Raw genomic sequence first — 22,633 nt, 5'->3', positions numbered from 1 at the left:
TTAACAAAGTTTAATAATTTAATCTCACATATAATTGTTTGTGACCCTGGAACACATAAGCACATAAGGTATATTTGTAGCAATAATAGCCAACAATACATGGGTCAAAATTATCCATTTTTCTTTTATGCCAAAAATCATTAGGATATTAAGATCATGTTCCATGAAGATATTTTGTAAATTTCCTACAGTAAATATATCAAAACTTCATTTTTGATTAGTAATATGCATTGCTAAGAACTTCATTTGAACAACTTTAAAGGAGATTTTCTCAATATTTAGATTTTTTTTGCACCCTCAGATTCCAGATTTTCATCTCAACCAAATATTGTCCGATCATAGCAAACCATACATCAATGGAAAGATTATTTATTCAGCTTTCAGATGATGAAAAGATCAACACAATGACTGGTTTTGTGGTCCAGGGTCACAATTAGTTAAAAGAAATAACGGCTGAGAAGACTTACCTCGACAAACCACCGAGCAGATTAATTTTAATTTCTAACTTTAAGGTTTAGGTTTCACTTTGTTTCATATTTCATATCTATCGCACTCTCTTATTTATGTTTTGTTAATAAATAAAAACTTCGACGCGCGAGTCGAGTCAATTCTGATCACGCTAGTCTTTTTTTCTGGTCACATCTCAATATTAATAGTCTTGTTATTGGCATTTAAGTTAAAACAACACAAGTCGTTGTCATATCGATTGTTTTGTAAAAGTCTAAAGTCTCACCTCAGAAATCGACCGTTATTATCGCACTCCTCACTGCGCATGCGCGACCGCAGATTAACGCGCGCTGATGAAATCTTTACAAGAAACGAGTATATAATCGAAAAAAGACCTATATATTTTAGGAAGAGTCGTCAAATTAAATCAGACTCAAATTAAAATCATTATGAACGTATTATATGAATTACATTTCGTTAAAACGGCTAATTTCACTGAGATTTGTCGAGATTACCTCAGTGATAATGAATCATTTACAGCCTGTTGGGTAAGAGCTGTTAACCAATTAAACCTTTACTTTTAACGACGATTAGCTAGTCTTTTAACTCGGTTCATAATCGGGGAAATTGAACATTTTTCAAACTAACAGATTTCACGATTTACTTACTATGCCTGCAAATAACCCTATAGTAAATATGTGTTAATATTACTCAGTACTTTAATAATTACACTGTAACAAGAAAAGCAAGTCTTATTAATCTGTGGGATGATGTTTTGTTTTGATAATTCATATTTAACTCCCTCATCAGCTCTGCTGAATGTTTTAGCACACTTTAATAATCAATGAAACACAGAGTAAATCAACGCAGTGCAGCAGTGAATTGGTCCAAATGATTTTATTAAAAAATGTCATAGGATAATGTAAACCAGTTTAAACACCATCTAAAAATCAGCGGTTCAGTTCATCTGTAACAAACTCAACTACATGTAAAACTCTGTTCTAGAGGATCCGTGAAGAGCAGCGCTGAATATGACACGCGTGACCAGCTTTGTTCAGAGGCAGACAAGCAACATTCGTCCATTCTTTACACACAAAACAGAGCTGTTTTCCTTTAGCGTCTCAAGAGGAGCATGCAGGGAAATGATGTCAGTTCGAGTCTTCCAGGTTGCCGCTCTTTTGGTCAGAATTGTCGCACAGGCGGTCCATGATGCTTTGCAGGCTGGGCTGGACGATGCCCAGCAGGGGTCTCTGGGAAGGGTCTCCGTTCCAGCAGGCCTCCATCAGCTGCCAGCACTCCTCGTCAAACGTGGCCAAGCGCTCCGGCCGCGAGCCTGAAAGCAGCAGACGCACACAGAGTTTACCCAGAGTTCACAGCGCGGCGTCCACGCGGTCCGGCGACGGGCGCTCGTTACCTTTCTTGACGTTGGTCCACAGCTGGTCTTTACTGGAGCATCTCTCAAAGGCTTCTGGGAGTTTGACGGAGCCGGAGCAGAGATACCAGAAGAGGATCCCAAACGCGTACACGTCCACGGAGTTATCGTACTTTCCTGCGCGAAATAAACGAACGCACGCACAATCAGAAACAATAACTACATTTTCATAACAAAAGTAAAAATGTTTAATTTTAAATTCTAAAATAATTTAAAGATGAATAATTTTACTATCCAGTGTTAAAATCGCATACTATTCATTTTTAAATCATTAAAAATCGTTTTCATCAACGAATATTAAAATTGGATACTACATTTTTACAATTTAAAAAATTTAAAAATTCATAGTATATGATTTCATCATCAGGTGATAAATTATGTCTAAACAAATAAAAGCTAAAACACTAAACACTGAAATCAATCGCGCATTAAGCGGTGAGTGACCCGTGAAGAGCTCCGGCGCCATGTGGATGGGCGTCCCTACGATACTGCCGGACATCATGGCCTCGGGTTTACAGAAGCCCAGGTCAGTGATCTTCGCCCGGTTCTGTTTGTCCAACTGCACAGAACAACACAAACACACATTATAATGCGTTATGAAGCACTATGAAGGGTTACGAAGGATATCAAAGTGTTATGAAGCATTATGAAGCACTATGTAGTGTTATGATGGGATCTCGTCACAGAGGATCCGATGGTGGATGCAGTTCCTCACCAGAACGTTCTTCAGCTTGATGTCACGGTGCAGGAGGCCCTGACCGTGCAGGAACCGAATCCCCTCCACCACGTCCAGAGCGATCTGAAGACGCTCCTTCAGAGACAGACCGGCCTGAGAGAGACAGACACGTCAATCACAGACAGACGGACGGACAGACGGACAGCTGGTGTCGTGAGGGTACCTTCAGTCCCGTGTAGAGATCTCGGTGTAATCGCTCCATGATCAGCAGAACCGCGATACTGGAGCCGCCGCCGTACGAGTGATCGATAACCGACCCGTGGAGATTCACCAAGCGATCGTGTTTAGGCAGAGACCTGACGGACACAGACACATTTAATGAATAAACAACAAACAACAAATACAACTGTTATTTGTATCGCATAAAAATTAAATAAAAAAAACAAGTTCTTATTGATTACTAAAAATACAATTGATAAATATTTAAAACATCACCGTGTGTAGTGGAACTCCAGCGCGAGGTCGTTCCAGTGCTTGTCGTCCGGAGGAACGACTGACTTCAGGGCACACGGGTGACGGCCGCCCCAGCTATCACACAGATACACCACACCGTACTGACCACGGCCCAGCTCACGGCCCATCTTCGGCTTTCCTGAGGACACACACACACACAGACTCACACCGAGATCTCACACACACACACACACACACACACCAGCGGACGGCTGTGATCGTGTGTGTGTCTCACCGTGCAGCAGGATGTCTCGCAGCGATCGGCTCTCCAGTGACAGGCGGGCGAGTCGAGGGGCGTGATCCTTCCTGACCCGCAACCACAGGTCTTCAGTTCGCTCCAGACGCCCCGTGTGCCCCTCCTCCAGCTACACACACACACACACACTCATCAGCACAGGACTTTCATGACAGTAGCAACACCAATGACTCTTAATAGAACAGACAAAACTAATATACAACTGAAAAATAGCATTTACAAAAATATAAAAATGCCAAAAAATTACAATAAAATGTTAAAAATTAAATGTAACATTAACTGAATAGTAAACATAACGAATATATTAAATATAATGTATATATTATAATAAAACACAAAAAAACCTACATAATATAATACATAAATAATAAAACACCAAAAATAGTAAATAGAAATATATGTAATATGAAATAATGTAAAATAATATTTCAAAATCTTAAATTTAATATTAAGCATTATTGGAGATATTGTATATGAATTAAATATGGTATATAATTAAATAATGAAATAAGTCAAATATATAAACGTAACAAAATATAACAATAGTTGTATGCATTATATGATTATTCATACACAAAAAAATAAATAAAATAAAATCCATGAAACATACTGGAGATATTAAATACTAAACCACACACACGCACATATATAAATTCAAAGTTTATTTGCAAAAATCGTGTTTTTTATTGTTATCTTGATTTATTGCGTTAGTATGTTTTTAACTTAATCAAAATAACCCAACTGCAGTTTGATTCAGATTATTTGATTTTTGAAAATTATAGAGTCATCTGTTTTTGCAAATGAACTCTTCAAATAAATAAATATGTAATAAAATAAAATAATATATAAATAACAATTAACTTAAATATTAAAGTAAATTAAAAACTAATGAATTCTAAAGACTGATTCAATAATAAAAAAATTAAATCTTTAAATAGAACTTTTAAATGCATGAAGAAAAATATAATAAGATTAGACTAAGCAAATGAAAACCGTGTCTTGTGGTTCTCAGGTGTTTCTCAGTGAGCTGCAGTGGTTTGTAGAGTCTGCATCACCTGTCGGAGCGAGGCGGCGAAGGCCTCGTGGGAGCTGTTGAGTCTGGTCCTGAACTGAGAGCAGATGCTCTTGGCCAGTTTGGCGGCGCTCAGGCTCTCGATGGCGTCCTGCGCGACCTTGCGCTTCCACTCGGCCGTGATGGACGGAGGATTGACCCACGTGATGCGGTGGATGATCTGAGGAGAGACGAGCGTCAGCCGCTGCACGAGACATGCCGGAGCAGGGCATTATGGGTAACCTACCTGTTTGATCTGCTCCCAGAAGAGCCTGGTGACGGAGGAGCCCGAGTGGAAGGTCACCTCCACGTTATACGCCGCGTTCAGGATCTGACCACAATTACATTCAAAACATATATATATATATATATATATATATATATATATATATATATATATATATATATATATATATATATATATATATATATAAATAACAAAATATGACAAATAAAGTTTACTGTATACAACTTAACAACTGTATTGCACTGTGTAACTGTATTACATTTATATTAAATTCATATGAATTAACTCAATTTAATGTTGGTGAATATAAATGCTAACTGCATTTGACTTATATATCTCCTAAAATTAAAATTAGTTCATTTTATTTAAAAAATGTAATTACTGAAAATTACTAAACATACTGTATATTATATATATGAATATGAAATTAATTAATATAAATGTTTACTGTATATTACTTTCTGAAATTAAAATGATTTTAAATTAAATGATTACCAAATTTTTTATCTTCATTGTATATTGCTATATATATATATATATATATATATATATATATATATATATATATATATATATATATATATATATATATACTGTATGTTACATACTGCATATTACTTAAAAGTTATAATTATACAATTAAAATATATTAAATATGAACAAATTGACAGTTAAATATTAAACATACTGTATATTATATGCTTGATATTATAATTATAAAATTACAATTAAATTTGAAACATGACAATTAACTTAAAATATTGTATAGTACTTATTTATTTAATTAATGTTAACTAAACAATATTGCTATATATTATATAACATACTTTATACTGCTTAAATATTTATTTTAAAAAGCAATAAAATGAAAATGAATGAAACGATATTGAATATTAAAATAAAATGGCAATTAACTATTACACATTAAACATGTATATTGCTTAAATATTATAGATAAATTATATAAATTAAATTAAATATATAAATATTATTTTTTAAAAAGAGTTGTGTTTAGGATCTGCGTGACAGTCTTGTAGTGTCTGTGACTGTTTGATGTTCATGTGTCTGACTCTGTGTGCATGTGAGTGTGTGTGAGTGTGTGCGCGTGTATGTGAGTGAGTGTGCGAGCAAATGCATGTGTGTGTGTGTGTGTGTGTGTGTGCACGTGAGTGCGTGCATGCATGAGTGTGAGTGCGTGCGTGAGTGTGTGTGCATGAGCGAGTGAGTGTGTGAGTGCACGTGTGTGTGTGCGTGAGTATGCATGAGTGAGTGAGTGTGTGTGTGTGCACGTGAGTGTGTGCGTGAGTGTGCGAGCGCGAGTGTGTGAGTGAGTGCATGTGTGTGTGAACGTGTGTGTGTGCGCGTGAGTGAGTGTGCATGAGTGAGTGAGTGTGTGTGTGAACGTGTGTGCGCGTGCGTGAGTGTGCATGAGTGAGTGAGTGTGTGTGTGAACGTGTGTGCGTGTGCGTGAGTGTGCATGAGTGAGTGAGTGTGTGTGTGCGTGCGTGAGTGTGAGTGAGTGTGCGAGCGCGTGAGTGAGTGTGTGTGTGTGAACGTGTGTGTGTGTGCGTGAGTGCGCGTGCGTGTGTGTGTGAACGTGTGTGCGCGTGCGTGAGTGTGCACATGAGTGTGTGCGTGCGCGTGAGTGTGTGTGCTGCACCTGTTTGAGGTGGTTGGAGGTGACGTTGCTGCAGGACTCGGGTGTGTTCTTCTCTAGGCTGCCCAGGCATCTCTCCAGCGTCCCCACGAAGCTCTCCCTCAGATAGTCCACTGAGCTGGTCAGTTTATTAGCCACGGCCTGATTGAGCTGCACCACGATCAGGTCCTGGATCTGACTGATGCACATCTTAATGTCCTTCGAGCTCACCGGCTCGCCGTTAGACGACATGATGATGTCTGCGCACACACACACACACAGATGTCAGCTACACAAACACTGACTGCTCTATAGTAACAGGACACATGCTGCTCATTAACACTAATGAATTCCCTCTGACACATAATAATAGAGCAACTAGCAGTGGATCCCCCTAATGAGTTTATGCTCACCAAATATGTTTTTTTCTGTAGTAAATGTAACATATTGTTTACAAGACGTTATATTGGCGTCTTTGTGACTGATTGAGCGATTACTACAGGATTGTAAAGTTGTACTCTTTCTTTTAACTTACCTTCAGATGTTTAGTCATGTTTATTTTGTGCTATAACTAGTATTAAAGCGGAGGAGATGATCAGTTCACTGAGGCGCTACAGCGATCACTTCACAGTAAACAGCGCCAAAACAGCATTTATTATTTGAACACAGCAATGCAATGCACAGAACTTTAAATCTGAGGCTTTGTTTCATATTAAAAGCACAAAGCTTATTGTGATTTACTGGATGATGGTGCCCTTCAATGTTCCATCCGTTAACTGAAAACAGGCTAGACGAATCAATTCTTGGGATTTAAGAATCGATATCGTTTCGTAAAATTAGAATCGATTAAAATCTAGATATTTTTTACCCAGCCCTAGTGATCATCTCTATAATCTTTCTTCTGACCTGTGAACTCCAGGTTAGCGGCGTCCTCCAGCAGCTGCTCCTTCATGCTGCTCAGTGTCTCCACGATCATCTCCTTCATCTCCTCCTGCTTGCGGTTAGCGATGGCCATCAGGGAGCTAAAGAGCTCGCCCTCCTTCTCGCGAGTGTACTCCAGCCGCCGCGGCGTGATCTGAAGATCCCTCTGCATGTCGAACGCCTGCGCGACAAAACACAGCTTCATTCGCGACAAACCACGAACGAAAACACAGGACTGAACGAGAAAACATTCACACAAACATCAAAGCGTGCGAAACTTCAACACAAAGAATCACGAACTAATATAATATCAAGAAACACAACGTTCGTTAACAGTAATGCATTACTGAACATGAACGAAGAATAATTTAGTTTTATAGCATTAATCATCATTTGTAGATTTTAGTTTATTAAAAATTAACGCTGTCAAAACGATTAATCGCATCCAAAATAAAAGTTTTTGTTAACATAATATATGTGTGTGTACTGTGTATATTTATTATGTATATATAAATACACACACATGCATTTATATATTTTTAAAAATATGGTTACGTTTATACATTAAATATATTTATATATAATATAATTTATATGAATATAAATATATACACGTAAATATTTTCAAAATATATGCTGTATTTTATTATATTATTACCTATTTATGTATATTATATTATTTATTTTATTGTCTTTTCTGATACATTTATTTTAAATCAAAAGCTGTATCTGTAACTAAAACAGAAAAACAATGACATTTAACCCTTTGTTTTCTTCACATATTTGTGATATATCATACATAAATTGAAAGACACTGATGTAATTTATGCATTTTAAAATCCAGCAACAGCTACATTAGTGGTCAAAAGCTCAGAATAATGCAGATGTTTTTGAAAAGTCTCTTCTGCTCATTAAATTTGATCAAAAATACAGTAAAAATTGTGAAGTTGGAAATTTTTTTTTAAGCATTTGTTTCTCATTTAATTGGTTCCACAGTGTTTGCTGATTTTTACTTTATTTAAACTTTGTGTAATTAATTTTTTTTATTATTTTACATCAGTGTTTATGCTTTCTTAATCGTTTTGCATTTCATATTCGTTTCTAATTCGTTATTTGTTTCCACAGCGTTTGCTGATTTTCAGTTTTGTAGCCTTGCCTATAGCTATTCAATCTTTGCGCAAGTTATTTGTTATTTTATATTAGGCATATAGCATATAGCATTTTTATGCATTTCATTAATAAAAGTTCTGTGATATATATATATATATATATATATAGGTTAAGTGAGAAATTAATCGTTAAAGATCTTTATTTGTTGTCCAAAGATGAATAAAAGTGTTTAAGGGATCATATGCAACACTCTTCGGTAAGAGTCGGGCAATCACGCCGTGAGTCTGGAGTCACCTGGTTGATGAAGAGGTCGAGGCAGCGGCAGTGGACGGCGTTGAGCAGCGAGGCGGCCTCCACTTGTTGGCTCTGCAGCAGCTGTCGAGTGAAGGGCCCCAGCACACGCTGCAGACGCCCAGACTCTCTCCCAGAATGCTCTGCGTCTGAGCCGGAGCCCCGCAGGCGCAGTTCCCCGCGGCTGCGCCGATCAGCTCCAGAGACAGCAGATGCCTGTGGAGGGCCCCGGGGTCCGAGGGGCCGCCGGGGGTCCGCACGAAGCAGACGGGGAACAGCAGTGTCTCGCGCACCTTCTGCAGGTCGCTCAGCTGCTCGGCGCTCAGCGCGTCTTTACTGACGGCGTAGAGGATGATGGGAAGGATGCCGCGCTTGCAGTCCTCCAGAGCCTCCTCCAGCGGCTGCACGCCGCGGCACGGGAGCACCATGACCTTCACCTCCTGGACACAACCACACAGCTCACTAGAGTCATGCTAAATACAAACATACTTACATGTTTTAATACATTGGGATAAATCATGCACTTGACTGAAATTTCAGTAAAATGTACTAAAATGAATTAATACACAGTGGTGTAAATATGAATGTACCCTTTCAATTATGACAGATACTATTTTTTAAATATTAAACTTTGCAAATATAATTTATATTATATTTACATTTTTATTATAGATGATAAAATTACTATAAATATATAAAAGTATATTCATATAAAACATTTAAATAAATAGTCAATTAAAAATTGTATTCAAATTAAAATTTTATTACATTTAAATTAAAATAGATCAATTTTCTCATCAATTAAAATGCAATGTTTTCCAACTTAAATTGACTAAAATGAATGAATGTATCATTACAAAATATTGAAAAAAGAAGAAAATATTATGACAAAAATCACTGATTAAACATTGAATTACAATATTACACTCATACTTGTCAACTAAAGTTAAAGTAAAATATATTAGTTAATGAATATTAATATATCATTTCAATTATGACAAAACAAAGCTAAATTAAATTAAACATTGAATTACAATAATTAAAACGGTATTTCAGGAGATCAGATTTTCACATCAATTTTTACAGTTTAGTTTTTGTTTTGATAAAGTGAAGTAATATAAATAAAACATGTATAAAACTATAATATGTCTGAATAGTCAATGAATTAAATAGTCGATTTGAAATTAACTAAATTTTAATACTTGATCAATTACATTTGGTCAACATTTTTGTAAATTAAGACACAATTTCTCAACTAAAATTATCGTAAAACTGCCTAAACTTAATGAACATGACATGGCAAAAGATATTTTGACGTTATTTTTGTTTTGATACATTTTAAAAACTAATCTAAAAATATATTAACATACATATTAAAAAACAAACAAAAATATATTATATTAAAATATGTTTGAATGTTTGGTTAATTAAATGCTCAATATTCTCTGCAATTAAAACAATGTACTGTATGTTGATGAATGAATGGCATGACAAAATATTGACAAAAGAAGAAAATATCCTTTCAATTATGATAAAAACAAAAAACAGTGTAAAAATAAATACATTTGCATTAAAACTGCAAAACAGTATGTGTTTTTAATTCGTTTTTAAACCAGTTAATATCCACAACATTTCCAGACACTTGGTTACTGGATAAAATATTTTTAACAATAATCTAGAGATTTATTAATATGCTGTTGCACATTAATTACAGACATGTCTGATTTATTTATAGAGCGTGGAGCCCTGAACACGGTGTGAAATCACGCTTGTGTAGGTGCGGCGCTTCTCCTGATAAAGCAGTGTGTTCCTCTGGGAATCTGTTCAGGAAATATTAGACACGGCGGGTCAAAGTTTGACTGTATGATTAATCCGCAGCGTTAGAGCGAGAATAAAGAGCGCTAGCACACGAGCACAATAGAGTCAGTCAGCGCCGTCTCTGACACAAGAGCCATAGAGCGCTCGAGTCTCTCTGGAACAAACACGGCCGGCGGAGCCCAACAAACATCTGATTCAAACACATCAAACATGCTAACGTGTGTGTGCCTTAGCAGGAATTTCACTGCCTGCCGTCATCGTACGCTCGGGGACCCACGCTAATTAACGTCTCAGTGTGCGCGGACCGAAAACAGCCGGAGTTCATTTGAGAGAAGACGTGATTCTAGCAGATGTGTGCGACGGCAAACATCAGCGAACAAACACAGAGACACACTTCAAACCACAAGAGAGAGTCATGCAGAAAAACCTGACTGAGACAAACACGCAGCGCGAGTCTAATCTGACCAGAGTCTGACCTCCATCTGATTCAAGACCGATCTGAAACCAGTCTGGATCAAAGTCTGGTCTGAAACTGATCATAGTTTGATAGCAGACTGATGCGAGTGTTTTAGATTAACTGGAGTCTGATCTGCAACTGGCCCAACACCAAGTCTGATCTGACTTTGACTGAAGAGATCCGAGTCTGATTTGAGGCTGATCCAAGACCTTAATGAGTCTGATGTGAAACTGGTTTGACTCTGATTTGAGTCCCATATGGGGTTGAGTCTGAATGAAGACAGATCTGACCTCACACTGATCTGAGTCTGATTTGACTGATCTGAAACTGATCATAGTTTGATAGCAGACTGATCTGAGTGTTTTAGATTAACTGGAGTCTGATCTGCAACTGGCCCAAAACTGAGTCTGATTTGAGGCTGATCTGACTTTGACTGAAGAGATCCGAGTCTGATTTGCAACCAATCCAAGACCTTAATGAGTCTGATGTGAAACTGATTTGACTCTGATCTGAGTCCCACTTGGGTTTGAGTCTGATTCAAGCAGATCTGAAACCAATTTAAGTCTGATCTCACACTGATCTGAGTCTGATTTGATATTGAGAGTGTGATATCAGACTGATCTGAGCGTTTTAGACTAACTGAAGTCTGATTTGTAACAGATGTAAAATTCTTGATTTGCAACCAATCCAAGACCTTAACGAGTCTGATGAGAAACTGATTTGACTTGAGACAAATTCAAACCAATTTTGATCTGAACTGATACCAAACTGATCAACTGAGCTAAAACGGAGTCTGATTTAAGACTGATATCAAAACTGATTTGGGTCCCACCTGAGTTTGAGTCTGATTCAAGACAGACCTGAAACTAATCATCAGAGTCTGATCAGATTTTGATAACAGACTGATCCAAGCGTTTTCAGACCGAATGGAAACTGATTTGCAACTGATCTAAAATGGAGTCTGATCTGAGACTGATTCCATTCTGATTTGCAACCAGTCCAAAACCTTAATGTGTCTGATGTAAAACTAAATTATTTGAGTGCCATCCAAGGCCAAGTCTGATTCAAAATAGATCCAAAACCACTGGGATCCACAGTCGGATCAGAATCAGATAAGATTTGACACTGATCTGAAACTGATCAGAGTTTAATAACAGACTGGGTAACACTTTACTTGAAGTGGTGTGCATAAGACTGACATGACACCTTCATAATCATGACACGACACATGGTTTTATGCATGTTTATGGCAATTGTCATTAAGTGTCATTCGCTCAGTTATGTCATTTTTAATGCAAAGATGACATTATTTGACCTAACCCTAACCTAACCCCTACCCCTAGACCATAACAAAGACATCTCCAACAATGTCATCTTTGCATTAACTGAGTGAATGGCACTTAATGACAGATGTCATAAACATGCATAAAAACCCTTCATATTCATGATGTGTCATGTCAGTCTTATGCACACCACTTCAAGTAAAGCGTAACAACAGACTGATCTGTTTTTGGTCTAAGTGGAGTCTGATTAGCAACTGATCCAAAACCGAGTCTGATTTGTGACCGATCCAAGACTTTAATGAGTCTGATTTACTGTTCAGAATCTGATGCAATCTGATAAACTGATCCAAAACTGAGTCAGATTTTTGACTGATCCAATACTGATTTGAAACTGATTGAAGATCTTGGTTTGACTTATTTGCAGTCTAATCCTGATTTAAAATAGATCCGATCTTATGTGACACTGATCTAAAACTGTTTGATAGCAGACTGATCTGATTTTATTCTGAGTGGAGTCTGATTTCTGACCGATCCAAAACTTTGAGTCTGACGCAAAACAGATTTGACTGATCTGAGTCCCATCTGACGCTGAATCTGATTAAAGATAGATCTGAATCAGTAACACTTTATAATAACGTTCAGTTAAGTCATTTATATGTGATTAGATGATGATGAACTAATCATTTACAAAACATGACTACACATTCACAAATGATTAAGTAATATGCTAACGATTTACAAATCTGTCATAAGTTATCCTTAAAAAAATAGCATCATGAAATAATCAAACAGATCCTTAATGGTTAATAGTTACTAGTTGTTATATTATTAATAGATTAGGGGATGCAGAACGCTTTGTAAATACCTTGTATACACCTACAGATCATTTGTGATTAATAATATATTAACTAGTAACTATTAATCATTAAGGATCTGTTTGATTATTTCATGATGCTATTTTTTTTAAAGATAACTTATGACAGATTTGTAAATCGTTAGCATATTACTTAATCATTTGTGAATGTGTAGTCATGTTTTGTAAATGATTAGTTCATCATCATCTAATCACTTATAAATGACTTGCAACTGCACGTTATTATAAAGTGTTAGCTCTGAATCTAAACTAGGTTTGATCAGGGTCTGATTTCAGACTGATCTGAGTATTTTTAGAGTAATCGGAGTCTGATTTGGAACTAAACCAAAACGGAGTCTGATTTGTGACGATCCAAGACCTTAATGAGTCTGATGCGAATTAACTCTGATTTGAGTGTCTCCTGATTCAAGATAGATCTGAAACCAATGTCTGATCTCAATCTGATCCTGATTTGACACTAATCTGAAACTGATTGGTTTCATATCAAACTGATCTGAGTGACAAACAAGCCTGAGTTACAGCTGATCCAAAACTGAGTCTGATTTGAATCTGATCTGACTTTGACCAAAGAGACCTGAGTCTGATTTGCAACCGATCTAAGACCTAACGAGCCTCATGCAAAGCTAATTTGACTCTAATTCACTCTCAGTCTGCTATCAAAATCAAATCACTGTTCAGAATCTGATGCAATCTGATAAACTGATCCACGACTGAGTCTGATTTTTGACTGATCCAATACTGATTGAAGATCTTGGTTTGACTTATTTGCAGTTTAATCCTGATTTAAAACAGATCAAACTGAGTCTGATATGACACTGATTTGAAACTGATCGTTTGACAGCGTTTGTTTAGAGTCTGATTAGACTCATCAGAATCTGATCTAAGAGATCTGAAGCGGTCCAAACACCGAGCCCAATTCAAACTCTTCTCAGTCATGAAAACAAACAAACTAATGAAAGAAAGAAAGAAAGGAATCCAGCCATGACCGAATCCACCAAGTATTTATAGGAGGCTCCCGGGACACAGTCTTCCCATCGCCATGGAGACACACATCACCATAGCAGCTCTTTTTTTTCACTGGTGGTCATGTGAAGTGCACCAGACCCACAGATCAGGGTTACATAAACACCAGGCCCTCATTCATCAACAGATTGATCAGTGGAACAGTTTCACGCAAAGTGTGGGATCTAACAACTTGTACTGATACGTAGGAATGTGTGTAAATATAAGCACAACGCTGAGCATGCTTACACAGATAATCTAGTGGTAGAAAGTGCCGCCGCATACGTCCCGTGTCCTTTAATTGCAAATACTCGATTAATTATTTCATATTTCAAGCTAAGCATTTGCACAATTAGTGCATGATAAATGCATGATAAATACAGATTATTTTATACTTGCGCACATTCTAAATTTCATTTGTAGGACAAAATATAGAACCTTTTACCGATTTTATAGATTAATTCGAATTTATTGTTTTACCACTATTTTATTTATTTTAGAAATAGAGGAATCGCGAATTGCGACGCGGCAGTGCGATAGAAAAAACATGAAAGAAGATGGGAGTGAACTTCTTTAACTTGAGCGTCGTGTTTTTATAATGAGACGATGCAAGAGATACGAGCGCAAAAGTCAAACACGTCCATGTTTACATAAAAAAAAAAACAACGTAAAATCAGCGCAATCAAATAAATAAAACCTGTGAAGAACTACTACTACTTTTTTGCCAAATTGCCCAACCCACCTGTAGCAGCGCATGATGCAGCGTGATCTCCAGCTCGGCCAATCGCTGCGCGGGATCCTCGCACTCCTGGATCTCCAGGTCCTCGAGCGGAACCGTGTCCCAGCGTCCGCAGTGCGCCGCCAGCTGATGCACCAGCTCATACTGCCCCGGCAGCGCCAGGCTCAAGCGTGTCTGACGCCCGTGCGTGAAGCACAGCTTCCTCCTCCTGCAGGCCCCGCCCTCCGGCCCGCAGGCCCCGCCCACCTCCGAGCCCAGGGGGAGGAGCCTCTCTCCCAGCAGGCAGTTGAGCAGCTGGTATCGGGCCGAACAGTCCTGGCCCAGGATGAGGATGTAGGGGGCGCTACCGACCACATTCTGCAGATAGTCCTCCTCGTGACGCGGGAGCGAGATGCAGCTGAGCTGACCTGAGACACAGAGAGAAACACGGAGACACACGTTTAACATACAACACATTTCGGCAACTTGTAGCTCGGACTGCGCTTAAAAACACTACGTAATTCACAATATTACAATACAATACAACTTCACAGCAAACCAAGACTGAGATTCTCTTTGACAACACCAGACACAAACATAAACGTTAAACCCACCAACACAGCAAAGAACAATGAGATGCAGACTCTGAGCTTTAATTTGAGGGTGTTCTCATCACAACTGGAGGAAAGGTTAATGAATTACAGCTCTTTAATATGTACCTCCATAAGTAATTGGACAATTGACTCAAAAGCTGTTTCATGGACAGATGTGGGCTATTCCTTCGTTATTTCTACATCAGTTCAGCAGGTAAAAGGTCTGGAGTTGATTCAAAGTGTGTCATTTGTATTTGGAAGCTGTTGCTGTGAACATGCGGTCAAAGGATCTCTCCATACAAGAGAAACAGAGGATCGTTAGGCTTCAGAAACAACACAGATCCATCAGAGAGAGACAGCAGGAACATTAAGAGCCAAATCAACAGTTTGGTACATTCTGAGAAAACAAGAGCGCACTGATGAGCTCAGAAACATAGAAAGACCTGGACGTCCACGGAGGACAACAGTGATGATGATCAGAGAAGACTTCACCAGAGCAAATACAGAGGCTTCACCACAAGCCCAGATCATGAGCTGCGTGGCTTCAGTGGCTCTGTGTGACTGCTGTTCAGTGATGAAGAGACGGAAGCAGCGGATCCGTTCTGAAGTGTGTAGAGATATACTCTCTGCTCAGATTCAGTCAAATACAGCAAAGCTGATTCAGCGGCGCTTCATGGTACAAATGGACGATGACCCAAAACATACAGCAAAAGCAACCCAGGAGTTTGTGAAGGTAAAACAGTGGAATATTCAGCAACGGCCTGATCTCGACCCGATCGAGCAGCATTTCACTCGCTGAAGACTAAACTACAGACAGAAAGAGCCACAAACAAACAACTGAAGTCTGCTGCAGTAAAGACCTGCAAAGCTTCAGAAAGAAGAACCCAGTCTCTGCTGATGTCCAGGAGTTACAGACTAAAGGCAGTCATCGCCTGCAAAGGATTCTCAACAAAATATAAAAAAACTTTTTATTTGTGATTATATTTATTTGTCCAATTACGTTTGAGCCCCTGAAAATGGGGCGACTGTGTATAAAAATGGTTGTAATTCCTAAACATTTTGTATTATATTTTTGTTCAACCCTTGAATTAAAGCTTAAAGTTTGCACTTCTTGATTGTTTCATTTTTATTTCTGTTCGGGTGTTATAGAGAGCCAAAATTATGAAAATTGTGAGAGTGTCCAAATATATATGGACCTGACTCTGTGTGTGTGTGTGTGTGTGTGTGTGTGTGTGTGTGTGTGTATATATATATATATATATATATATATATTAATCGCATCCAAAATAAGTTTTTGTTTACATAATGTGTGTACTGTGTATATTTATTATGTATATATAAATACACAAACATGCATGTATATATTTAAGAAAAATGTTGCTTATATAATAAATATATTTATATAAAATATAATTTATATAAATGTAAATATTTTCAAAATATATTCTGTATGTGTGTATTTATATATACATAAATATACACAGTGTACACATTATGTAAACAAAAACTTTTATTTTGGATGCGATTAATTGCGATGACTCTTTTGACAGCACTAATACATTTAAACTTGAATTTTATTTTTGTATTTATTTTTTACTATAATTCTGAATATTTATGTATTTTCTATGAAAATTGCCTTTAAAAGGTAAATATTTCACTGCATTTTAACCAAACAGTCATTGTAAACTAAATAAATGCAAGTAAGAATCACATTTGAACATTTATATTCATATGTACTTATATTTAACAGCCATATTTACCTACATATATTTTTTATCAAAACAAAATATTGACATTTTTCTTTTTCTTTTAATATTTTATTTAGTAGATTTTCTAATAAAAAAAAGAACATTCTAGAGGAAAAAAATAAAACATTTTAATTCATGAAAATGACAGTCTTCCACATAAACATATTAGAGTTACAACACAAATGAATCACTGAATCAAATATCTGATAATTGATACACAGAAATGAATCAAACTTACCAACCTGTTTTTGATATTGAAACTTAAAAAAATAATAAATGGAACTATTTTTATGAAAATTTTATAAACAATAATATATTTAAAAAAACTAAACAAACAAAAAAAATTATATAAAACTAATATAAATTTTTAAAAAAATCAGCTTGTTGCCAAGTCAGCATTCTTATTTTTATTTAGTTTAATTTGAAATAAAATATCTGAATCTGAAATTAAAAAAAAAAAAAAATCATAAAAACTACACTGACAAACAACAACAAAAAAACTAAAACTAATAGAAATTTAAAAAATAATTAACAGGAAACCTGATTTTTTTTTTAAAATCACAATATTCATAATAACTGCAGCAGTACCCCAGTGACTGTAAAGTAAGAGTGCAGCAGATATATGATGAATACTGCGCTGTTTGTGATGTCAGGACAGAAAAACAAGCGCTGCAGCGGCCGGGAGTCCTGAGGCCTGCATCTCATGACCGTCTCTGAGCCGCTCACAGAGCCGCCAGTCATTGGGTTATTATTAGGAAGTGCTCATAATCCCAGCGCTGCTGAGTCACTGCCTTATACAACAGCCGCGCTCACCGCGTAATCTGTGCCGCACGCTAGCAGCCCACAAACACCACCAGAGCGCTGCGAACCCACGCTAACACCGCCAGACTTCATCTCAGCAGCAGCTGCCATCAGCAAGAGACAAAACATGTTTACGAAGATACTAATTCACAATTTAATGATTAGCGCAAAAAATAAATACATAAAATTACACACTCACACATATGCATGTAAGGATGCTAATTTGCAATCAAACAATTAGCAATGAAATTGCACAAAAAACACAATCTTATTTATATATGAATGCTTTGTAGCATTTAAAGTAGATCATTTGCAATTAAATGATCAGCAATGAAATTGTGCAAAAAAAAGATTACATATATATATATATATATGTAAACAAAAACTTTTATTTTGGATGCAATTAACCACGATTAAATCACTTGACAGCACTAATATAAATATATATATATATATGCAGCGGTGGCCAAAATGATTAGAACGCTAGAATTTTAAGTCAGTTATTTCTATCTTTTGCTGTAGTGTGTCAGGAGGAAATATCAGTTTGAGCCATTAATTGTAATAATCGAGTGATATCTGAGATGTGATCTGATCATGAAGAAACAGAACAAACTGAGACTAAATCCAGAAGAACTGTGTCTCGAGACGCTTCAAGAAACCTCCTGCGAAGCTGCAGCGCTGTTAATAGTTTGAGGCACTTGTGTAAAAACGCTGTAAAATGAGGATGCTGTCAAACATAATATCATAAATAGATTTTCTTGATCAATTCACTTAATTAAATCAACATTTGTTGAGCATCCTTTGTGTTTAAAGCAGGTTTTGTCCTCGCTGCACTCGAGCAGAGTTTCTCAGGAGGTTTCTTGGAGACGTTGTTTACTGCAGATTGAAGCAGCGATGAAGCGCAGGACGTGTGTTTACATGCGGCTCGTGGGGGCGTGGCCAGAGCCACCCGCTCTGATTGGTCAGAACCAGCCCCGAGCACCAGACAAGCTCCTTCAGGTCTGAGGAACGAGACGCGCTTCAGTATAAATCACAGCGCGGGGTCCGGGGAAAGAGCAGGGGTCACCTGAGACGGGTCTAAGGTCACGGCGTGATGCCGTGAGAGCACTGCTTTAGACTGATTAAACACTCAACCATTTCACTGAGAAACCAGAGGAAGCTTGCGTCAGACCTGCAAACCTCCTTTGTAACAGTCAAGAGGACAACAACCGCACCTACACACACACACACACCCCCCAAAGCAACTACAGTACAGACGACACGCTCATATTCTAACACTGACTCATGACACAGATTCCTCCGCATCACACTGATGAGAGTAAAAGGGAAAAATGTGTTTAAATGCAATGAAAGTAGTATCATAACACAACAAAGTCATAAAGCAGGCTTGATTTTTTAATGTCAAATATATGTTTTGATTTTTGTCTTTTGATTTGGTGGTGATATACGAGTCGGACAAGATTTTGTGATGTCAATGAATCAATGTGAGTTCATGTTCATGCATGCGTGTGTGTGTGTGTGTGTGTGTGTGTATCAGTGTCCTCATTAAAGTATTGTGGAGTGTTTAGTTCTTGGTTCAGTTGAATGTGACTCTGTTCACGGTTGTTAAGCTGCTTATTTCTGCACTAAATCCTGTTTGAGACATTTTCTGCTGTTAACACTAAACCTGCTGCAGGAGACACACACACACACACACACACACACACACACACACACACACACACACACACACACAATATCAGGAATCCCCATCACTGATAACTAACACATTCACACACAAGCAGAGATCGACCGATAACCGATATCGCGAGGCAATATTTACACTTTTATATATTGTATATTAGTCGTCTGATAACAGATCTACTGATGACGGACTGATGACCGATAATGAATCGATAAATTAACTTCTATTAAAAACGTTATTAATATCGGCCATTTTTTCCAATGTTGTTATAATTAAACTAAAGCTTAAAGTAAAATTATTAAAACTACTGTCATAATTTAAATAAAGCTGAAATAATTTTTTTTACTGAAATTAAATTAGATATAATGCCTTCACAACTAACTGAATAAAAAAAAATAAAATAAAAAAAAAGGAAACTAAATTGACCAAAACTGAAATGAAAATAAATGGGAATATTTATTTAAAATAATTTACAGAATAATTAAAAAAGACTTAGTATAAAGTTTTAATTAGTTTTAAAAGAAGTTTAACAAAAGTACTAAAAAAGGCTATTTAAAAATACTACAATAAATATTATAAACAGCACTTAATAATGATTTTTTTTTTTTACAATTTAGAAATGCGTAGTTTAATTATTAGAGAGCAAATATATGTGTATTAAATATATCAGTAACATTTAACGACATAAATATATTTAATTATAACAGAACTTTAAAAATGCATAAATAATAATTACACATGCTTTTACAGTTGTAGTCTCAGGGTCACGTATTTTTTATTTTATTTTATTATTTTTAATATTTTCGCATTATTTATAGTTTCAAAAAGCAGAAATAGAAGCGAAACATGCTGACTGGTTATAAAAATTGCATTGATTTCTAACAATATAAAAGCATTTATTCGTATTTTAAACTAGCTTGTATTTGTATACTTCCAGCTTTTGACGTGTGAATGTGAACAGTATCGGTCAGTCTCGGACCCTGCAGACGTGAGGATGGCGGACTCACCTGTGTCCAGAGCTCCAGGTGTGCTGCTGCAGGTGTTGCTGTGGTTCTGTCGGATCTCTCTGAAGAAGGCGAGGGTCTCCTTCAGGTTCTTCTTCAGGAACACGTTGTGTTTGTTGTAGTGGCTGAAGGCTCGGGTCAGATCTCTGACCAGCGGGTTGTTTTTCTGCGGGTTCTCCATCCTGATCCCGGAGCGAGACCCAGTCCGCGTCACATATCCATACAAACGCGCGCTGTTTCTGCAGAGGCCCGGATCACCGCAGGATGGACCGAACCGATAACGTTACAACAACAACAACAACAACCAGCGGTGTGTGCGTGTGCGTGCGCGTGTGTGTCAGTGCATCAACACACACACTCACTCACTCACACACACACTTAAACACACATTCACGCACTCGCTCGCTCGCTCACTCACACACACACACGGCCTCCTCCCGTTAACCGGACCGATATCGGCGCGGTTCGGCTCGGTCACACTCACTCGCGCGGACCGGGTCGCTGTTTGCGCTTGGCGGCTGTTAGGCAGCTCTTTCCCCCGCGGGTGAGCGCCGATCATCGATAATCCCGGTGTTTGCGTTGGAAATGTTTCACTTTTCAGCCCAAATACGGGAGTTTTGCGCCGCCAGCCGCCGCCGCCGCTGCTGCCCGTCCATTTGGCGAGAGAGACGCTCGGTGGGCGGGGCGCGACTGGTGCATGCTGGGAAATGCAGTCCGCTTAGCGTAGCGAACATAAACAAAGTACGTACTAAAACGATATACGTCATTATTTAATTGAAAGACATGGTTAGGAATTCTTAAATAACTAATACAATTATTTTGGCACCACCACACACACCTTTCTTACTCCCTCGCGAAAGTTAACGATGGTTTTACTACAAATGTGACCCTGGACCACAAAACCAATCATAAGGGTAATTTTTTTTAAATTGAGATTTATACATCTTCCAAAAGTTGAATAAATAATCTTTCCATTGATGTATGGTTTGTTAGGATAAGACAATATTTGGCTGAGATACAACTATTTGGAAATCTGGAATCTGAGGGTGCAAAAAAAAAAAATCTAAATATTGAGAAAATCACCTTTAAAGTTGTTAGCAATGCATATTACTAATCAAAAATTAAATTTTGATATATTTACGGTAGGAAATTTACAAAATATCTTCATGGAACATGATCTTTACTTAATATCCTAATGATTTTTGGCATAAAATAAAAATGTATAATTTGAGCCGTACAATGTATTGTTGGCTATTGCTACAAATATACCTGTGCTGCTTATGACTGCTTCTGTGCTGCAGGGTCACAAATAAGACCAAAAAAACCATGGTTACCACCAGTAGTAAAACTGTGGTTGTAAGAATGGTAATCAATATGCCAAAAAAAAGGTTTCTTTCCACTTTCATAAAACAATTTAAATTTAAAATAATTTTCGTTTATTATTACTATTATTATTTTGGTCGCTGCGTGTAAACATTTGCATCCAGCTAGTCTTTATCTTAAATTTTATATTCAGTTTCAACAAAAAATAAATAAATAAATAAGTAAATAAAAAGTCGGAATCACATGTATACTATAGTAAGCTTGTAGTACGGTAACCTGGCGTCCTCTAGTGGTTAAATCTGCTGCGAATCCAAGACTACTTCTCTATTAAATCACTGTTTTTCTGATTATTTACCACATTTCTGTTCTGTTTGCGTAAATATACACTAACATAAATATAAATGTGACATTATGTTGTAAATCATAAAAGAGGACTAACTGAAATAAGAACATTATTTTATTAATAATGTCATTTTAAGCTGAGTAGTCAGTTGAATAGAACGCTAATGAAACGTTCCTGTGAGGAATAGACGCACATTAAACATAATTTCACAACAGAGTTTTTATCTACTTAAAGTTTCTTTCGAAAGAAACACTGATTTAGTCAATGTTGTTAAACACGCCATGCTTCAGTCTCTCGCAGCCGCATGTTCATTCCTGTCAAAATGGCGTTAATCTACTAATAAAACGAATTAAATTCAAACATTAAACGCTGTTAACTGAGCCCGTTTGATGTAAGAGTTCACAT

At 37.1% G+C, this 22,633-nt stretch overlaps 1 protein-coding gene across 1 annotated transcript; it reads right to left on the bottom strand.

The window, feature by feature from the left end:
- Positions 1-1,328: 1,328 nt before the first annotated feature.
- dstyk (dual serine/threonine and tyrosine protein kinase) lies at positions 1,329-21,285 on the bottom strand. The gene is given in 15 exon segments (XM_058759968.1): positions 1,329-1,780; positions 1,862-1,996; positions 2,324-2,438; positions 2,595-2,708; positions 2,779-2,911; positions 3,051-3,207; positions 3,304-3,433; positions 4,380-4,556; positions 4,623-4,706; positions 6,283-6,518; positions 7,165-7,360; positions 8,584-8,714; positions 8,717-9,020; positions 14,757-15,160; positions 20,566-21,285. Coding segments are annotated over 15 exon segments (2,679 nt in total). The 5' UTR covers positions 20,744-21,285; the 3' UTR covers positions 1,329-1,595.
- Between the last annotated feature and the right edge of the window lie 1,348 nt (positions 21,286-22,633).

Source organism: Onychostoma macrolepis, chromosome 22 (genome assembly GCF_012432095.1).
Source record: "Onychostoma macrolepis isolate SWU-2019 chromosome 22, ASM1243209v1, whole genome shotgun sequence".
Taxonomy (NCBI): Eukaryota; Metazoa; Chordata; class Actinopteri; order Cypriniformes; family Cyprinidae; genus Onychostoma; species Onychostoma macrolepis.
The sequence above is the reverse complement of the archived record's forward strand: the minus strand, read 5'-3'. Positions and strand labels throughout refer to the sequence as shown.